Below are 6,878 nucleotides of genomic sequence, written 5' to 3'. Positions count from 1 at the left end.
CGCTCGGGGGTACACAGGCTTGGGGCTGGTGCCCACGGTGCTGGTCTAACTTTGCCTCCACCAGACCTGGACAAGGCCGAGGCTCAGGTTGGCCGCTGGCCTTGGACATCTCTGCTGTCCCACGGGCTGTCCCCACATCACGGCTCATGAGGACCTGTCCTTCTGTCGCCCAGGGCTCCTGCGGCGCTCCCCGCGCCCCGCACGCAGCCCCATCCTCGCGGCTCGGGGGCACTGCTGGGGCACGAAGGGGTTAAAGCGCCCGGGGCTGGTCTGCGGGGAAGGAGCAGCCTCGCCCGCCTGGGCGCCCCGGCCCCGCCCCCCCCCCCCTGCCGCTCCTCGCCCCGGCCCTGCGCGCCCAGCAGCAGCAATTCATGGAGTACGTGGAGCGGCGCCTCACCCTCCTGGAGGTACAGCCCCGAGCAGGGCCCCACACCCGCCCCACACCCCGAATCGCCCCATGACGGGGCTCCCACCCCTTCTCCATGGAGGCCGGCGGGGCTGGGAGCGGAGCTGGGTAAGGAGGAGCTGGGATGGAGACGGAGCAGGGGGTGGGGTGTCCTGGCAGCCCCCGCCAGGGTCCTGCACAGCCCAGCACGAGAATGCACGGGAGCAAGACGGGCGTGGGAGCGCTGCAGGACAGGCGGATCTCGGGAGCAGGGGCACTGCGGGTCTGGGAGAACCATGGGGACACCGCAGGAATGGGAACATCACGGGTTTGGGAACATCATGGGAAAGCAGGGGCATTGCAGATCTGGGAGCTTCATGCGGTCATCATAGGAATGGAGGCATCAGGGATCTGGGAGCATCGTGGGAGAGTGGGGGGCATTGTGAGTTCAGGAACATCATGGGGGCATCATGGGGGTGTCATGGGAGAGCCGGGGCACTGCGGATCTGGGGCAACACGGGAGTGGGGGCATCATGGGCCTGGGAGTGTCATGGAAGAGTAGGAACATTGTGGGTCTGGGAACATCATGGGAGCATTGCAGGAATGGGCATCACAGGTCTGGGAACATTGCAGAAGCAACACGGGAGCAGCGTGGGTTTGGGAGCACCACAGGAATGGGGTGGGATGGGACCCAGAGACACGAGCCCCGTGTGGCTCCGGGGGCTCCCACAGCCCGGGCAGGCTGGGACAGCTGCCACTGATGGGCTGTGAGGTTTGGAGACCTCAGTGTCCCCTTGACCACCCCAGGAGAGGATCTCACAGTGGCACGACCAGAGCAGCCGCTACTCCACAGAGCTGCGGGACTTCAAGAACCAGGTGCTGGGGATGCTGGAGGCGGCCGAGAAGGAGCGGGAGGCGATGCGGGCGGAGGCCGAGAGCGCGGCCGTGCGCGTGGACCGGCTGGAGCGAGAGGTGGATTACCTGGAGACACAGAACCCTGCCCCACCCTGCGTGGAGGTGGATGAGACGCTGATGGACAAGCAGGTGGCCACAGCCAAGCAGAGGAAGAATGAGAAGTACACCAAGCTCACAGGTGAGGGGCTGCCGTGGCTCCCTGGGGAATGGTCCTGTGTGAGGGTTACCCCGACCCTTCCCAGCCCACCCCAGTCCAAGTGTCCCCCAGCCACAGGCTGTGGCATTGTGTCCCAGCAGGGCATCTCAGATGCCTCTGGCACAAGCTCCTGCATCCCCCCGAGCCTGGGAGCTGCATCCAAGCCCCAGGCCGGAGCCCTGTGCATCTCCGAGCCTCTGGGGCAGGGCTGGGGTGAGGGTGGCTCCCCTGCCCATGGCATGGGTGTGCTATGGGACTTCTCAATGCCACCAGGGATGCACTCAAACCCCTTCAGCGAGTTTTCGAGGCAGTTGCCTGAGGGCCGCGGTGGGACAGGGTGAGAAGGCAGCATGGGGCAGCAGCAGTCCCGCTGCAGGGCCGGGCGGTTCCCAGGCTGTCACGGCTGCCCCACTCCTGCAGATTGCAGTGACACCATCGCCAGCATCAGGGCCATGAAGATCCTGAAGCGTTTCGGCAGTGCCTCGGGGCTCTGGACCAAGGACGCTGCGGGGAGCTCGGAGAAGATCTACGTGTTCGACGGCACCGCCAATGACACGGTTTACGTCTTCCCCCGCATGCGGGAGTTCACCCTCTTCTCTGCCACCCGCAAGGCCGCCCGCATCAAGCTGCCCTACCCCTGGGTGGGCACCGGGCACCTCGTCTACAATGGGCACCTCTACTACATCCGCCAGCAGGGCCTGTCCTTCCAGGTGATCAAGTTCAACCTGGCCAACAAGACGGTGGTGGACAGCTCGGTGTTCCCGGCCGAGGAGCAGATCCCCGTCTTCGGGCTCTCCCCCTCCACCTACATCGAGGTGTCGGCGGACGAGGAGGGGCTCTGGGCCATCTACGCCACCAAGGAGGACGAGAAGAACATGTGCCTGGCCAAGCTGGACCCCGCCTCGCTGGACATCGAGCAGATGTGGGACACGCCGTGCCCGCGGGAGAACGCCGAGGGCGCCTTCGTGGTGTGCGGGGCGCTGCACGTGGTGTACAACACGCGCCTGCCCAGCCGCGCCCGCGTCCAGTGCGTCTTCGACGTCAGCGGCACCCTGGCCCCCGAGGACGCCTCCCTCGTCTACTTCCCCAAGCGCTACGGCTCCCACTCCAGCCTCAAGTACAGCCCCCGGGAGAGGCAGATCTACGCCTGGGACGACGGCTACCAGATCATTTACCGCATGGAGATGAAGAAGAAGCTGGAGGTCTGAGGGGCCGCCGGCGCTGCCCAGCCCAGCCCGCAGGACGGCGTCTCTGCCCCTTCTCCCATCACTGTGAAATGAGGAAATGCTGGACCCCCACCCCAGCCGCCCCCCAGCACCGGGTGTCCCTGCCTGGGAGCACCCTGCAGAGTCCTGGACTAATTTAATGAGGTTTTCTTTTCTGATATAATGAATAAATACTATGCAGTGAAGTGCAGCCATCTGCCTGGGGGAGCGTGGGGCGCTGGGCAGGGCTGTCAGAGCCCTGAGTTCCGTGTCGCCCCTGAGACACCCCAAAAGACACTTCCCAAGGGTGGGGTGTCCGTGCAGGGCTCAGAGCAGCGAGCACAGACAGACCTTGGGAGGGTGCCTGGGCAGGGGGCTGGCCTGGGGCTTAGGGCAGGGGTTTATGTTGGGGGCTTTGGGTGAGGGTTTTGGAAGGGCTTAGGGCAGAGATTGAAGCTGAGGCTTTGGGCAGGCTGCTGGTCGGGGCCAGCTTGTTTTACATGTACAAAACTGTGAGCAAACAGCAAAATCCCTTAATCTGGGAGGACAACAGGAGATTTCCCTCCCATGCCGGGGCGGCGCCACAGCCAGCAGGCCCCAGATGTTGCTGATTTACTGAGTTTTGTTTCTAATGAAGCACAGCAGAGTTCCCCCTGCAGCCGCAGAATCTCCACCTTATGTAAGGTTTCCCCCATGCCCTTCCATCCCCTCTTCCTCTGGCACCGAGTTCCTGCACAGAGCAGCCCCAGAGGGGATGGGGCAGGACAGGGCAGGTGCTGGGAGCTCCTCGGGGGCTGGGGACAGCCCCACGTTTCCCCCAGGCCACGTCCCTCCTGCCCCAGCAGAGACTGTCCCTCGTGCTCTCACTCACCCCCCACCCCTGCAGGGTGCAGGATTTGTCCCATCTCTGTCCCTGGGCCCCCAGAAAGGCAGGATTGCTGTGATTTGATCCCATCACAACATCCTGAGGGCACAGAGGATGGATTAGGAGGGGTTTCAGCGCTGCGAGCGTCCCTTTTTCCCATCAGAGGTCCATTCTGGGGACAAGCATTGAAGCCATGGGCCAGGCTGGCTGGGTGAGGGTTGCATCCTGCTGGTGCCAGTGCCAGGCTGCCTTTGGGATGAGAGGCCAGGAGCTGCCTGGGCACCCCAGGGAGGTGCCAGCCCCGTGGGGAGCACCATTGCCAAGCGCCTGAGGGGCCCCCATGGCCACCTGCTCTCCCAGGGCTGTGGTGTGGCCATGCCATCCCAGTGCCACCCTAAAGCCCATCCAGCATCCCCCCATGCCCAGCTCCAGCCAAACTGTCCTGCCATATGGAGGCCACTTGGTATTTGCCTCAAGTTCTTTGGTATTATAATCAAACTGGTTGCGTAAGAAAAATCTTCAAATACCCACTTTGAATGACTGTAATTGGCTGGTGCTGAAAGTTCAACACACAGTGCAAGTCAAGCAGAGAAACCATCCAAGTGTGAAGGACTCTGTGAACTGTCAAGTTAATTTATGGCCCTTTTCAAGATCAATAATGGCGGTAAAAGAAATATAATTTTCAGAAATCTCACAGTAGTAAATAATTACACCAATGATTTCTCCAGCTTGAATTAAAACTGATGGGGCGGTAATGATTCTGCTCCAGAAACCATCTTGTAGCCTGGAACGAGTCCTGCACCATCAGACCTGCACTTTCCTGTGACACCTGGAGCCTTCTCTCCCCCGGGTGAACACCCCCGGCTCTCCCAGCCTGGCTCCAGAGGGGCTCCAGCCCTCGGAGCAGCTCTGTGGCCTCCTCTGGCCTCGCTCCAGTGACTCCACGTCCTCCCTGTGCTGAGGACCGTGGGCAGAGATGCCCCTCACTAAACCAGGTCAATCAGAGCCCCACAAGCTCCTGTGGAATTTGTTTTGTACGAACACTTTGGGAATGAGGAGTAGAATGAACAAAATAACTGCTGTGCCCGATGGGCTTCTAGAGCACAGCACTTATCTCACACTCCACATCTTCAAAGTACTCCAGGAAACATCAGCTAATTAATCCTTGGAAAAATTCCTGTAAAACGGAACAGCCTCGTCTCCATCTGCTGACAAACACTGAGACAAAAACCACGTGTGACCAAGAGGGGTGGTTCAGCTCTGAGCTGGCTGCAGGCACACTGTGACCCGGGGGTAGGGGGGTGGGGACCACGACCCTCAGTGCTCATGGAATCAGGGAATATCCTGAGCTGGAAGGGATCCACAAGGACCATCCAGTCCAGCTCCTGGCCCTGCACAGACACCCCAACAGCCCCACCCTGGGCATCCCTGGCAGCGCTGTCCAAACACTCCTGGAGCTCTGGCAGCCCTGGGGCTGTGCCCATTCCCTGGGGAGCCTGGGCAGTGCCCAGCACCCTCTGGGGGAAGAACCTTTTTCCCTGCTCTCCAGCCTGCCCTGGCCCTGGCCCAGCCCCAGCCCTTCCCTGGGGTCCTGTCCCTGCTCACAGAGAGCAGAGATTGTCCCCAGGCTGCCTCCAGGATGGGGTCACCCTTCTCCTGCCAGAGCTGAGTCCCTGCCATCCCCCAGTGCCACGGAGGGGTGTGAGGGACCTCAGGCTGGCCTGTCTGGGTGACTCTCCTGCCAGATATCCCACAGGAGAGGGGTCACTCATGGAAGAGGGGAGCAGCAGGGACACAGGTTCCTGTTTGCCATGGGATGGACACCCCCCACCCTCACGGGGGTGGCTCTGCCTCCTGCAGGTGCCAGAACTCGCCATCTCCTGCCGGGGTTATCGATTCCTTTCTTTTCTTGTTTAAATATTTATTGACCACATTAGGAGAAAGCAAAGGTCGTGCCACAGCTGGGGGAGTTGTTGTCAGAGCCCTTGGTGCCCTCAGGGGTATTGATTGTCCCCACCAGCCACCCTGGCACTCCCCGGCCCCAGCCAGGACCCCCAGTGGGAGCAGCAGCACCTCCAGCCCTGCCCATGGGATGGCCTGGGCTCCCTCGGTGGGACCCAGGAATCCCTGGTGGGATGCAGGGACCCCAGAAGGATGCAGGGACTTCCAGCAGGATGCAGGGACCCCAGTGGGATGCAGGGACCACAATGGGATGCAGGGATTCCAGCTGGGTGCAGGACCCCAGCGGGATGCAGGGACCCTGGCAGGGCTGCCTCAGGGGCCTCTGTCCTGTGTGGAGGTGGATTTTTGTGGCTGCTCCCAGTGCTTTCAGGAAAATTCAGCCTTGACTCAAGGTCACCCGTGGCAGACTCCCTGTTCTCCCAGTTTGGTCCTGTGCCGGTTACCTGGAGCAGACACGGACAGCCAGACCCTCTTCCCCACAAAAAGGTTGTGAAAAACCTTCATTCCTTCATTCCCCTGCCTCTGGTCCCAGTGGAGGTGGCTCTGGGCCCAGGATTGCTCCTGTTCCCCCTTCCAGGGCTGCAGCCCCACAGCCAGCCCCGGGCGGGGGCAGTGGGATCATCCTTTCCAAAAGGAAGGGTTAGTGGAAAATATGCTAATGGGGCTGCTCCAGCCTTCCCCTGGGAGTCTGCAGCTCCTCGTGCTTTAATTGCCAAATACTTTATCTCTTTAAAGAAGAGCCTCTATAAGTAATAATCCCTTTCATCTCTGCTCCTCTTGAAAAATACTCCTCTTTGCGAGGCAATCTGGTCAAGTAAATTGGGAAGTTGTGTTATCAGTGGGAAAGAGAAACTGACATCTTTGGGCTAATTTTCCCTCCTTTGTCTAATTCTCAAGGATATTGACGTTATTCCCCTCCCTGACTTTTCCAGCTCACAGGAGCTATTGATAAAGTGAAATGGCTCTGCGTGCCCTATTAGAAACACGGGAACTAAAATTAAAACCAGGCAACTTAAACAAGTGCATTATGAAGCTCCCATTGTATTGAAACAGGAAGAGGGGGATAATTCTCCATTTAATACTTTCTTAATGGTTGGCTGGCAACTCTAATCGCTGGCTTTTAACTTCGAATAGGTTCTCCTGCCCACGGAACATCTGGTTGAGGTGTAACTCATCACACATGAGTCGGGAGGCAGCAAATCTCCCCCCAGGGATTGACAGCAGGGCTGGGAGGGCACCGGGGCTTGGGATGAGCTCGGACGGGCCAAGGGGGACACGGAGAGGCAGCACCTCCCTTACAGTCCTCGTCATTTCCTAATGGCAGTGCAGAAAAAGTAAAACCAAATTGAC

The 6,878-nt window shown here is 60.1% G+C and overlaps 1 protein-coding gene across 2 annotated transcripts in view; it reads left to right on the top strand.

Annotated features, from left to right (window-relative positions):
* OLFML3 (olfactomedin like 3) overlaps positions 1-2,912 on the top strand; it is a 24,530-nt gene extending 21,618 nt beyond the window's left edge. Inside the window, exons 3-5 of one of the 2 annotated variants that reach the window (XM_017727184.1) lie at positions 326-407; positions 1,193-1,478; positions 1,917-2,912. In XM_017727184.1, the coding sequence (XP_017582673.1) occupies positions 372-407; positions 1,193-1,478; positions 1,917-2,704 (1,110 nt within the window). In that variant the 5' untranslated portion in view covers positions 326-371 and the 3' untranslated portion in view covers positions 2,705-2,912. The other variant, XM_008644689.2, reaches the window with a different exon arrangement.
* The last annotated feature ends 3,966 nt before the right edge of the window (positions 2,913-6,878 follow it).

The sequence above is a fragment of the Corvus brachyrhynchos genome, unplaced genomic scaffold (genome assembly GCF_000691975.1).
Source record: "Corvus brachyrhynchos isolate BGI_N302 unplaced genomic scaffold, ASM69197v1 scaffold72, whole genome shotgun sequence".
Classification (NCBI taxonomy): Eukaryota; Metazoa; Chordata; class Aves; order Passeriformes; family Corvidae; genus Corvus; species Corvus brachyrhynchos.
This window is presented reverse-complemented; position numbering and strand designations above follow the sequence as displayed.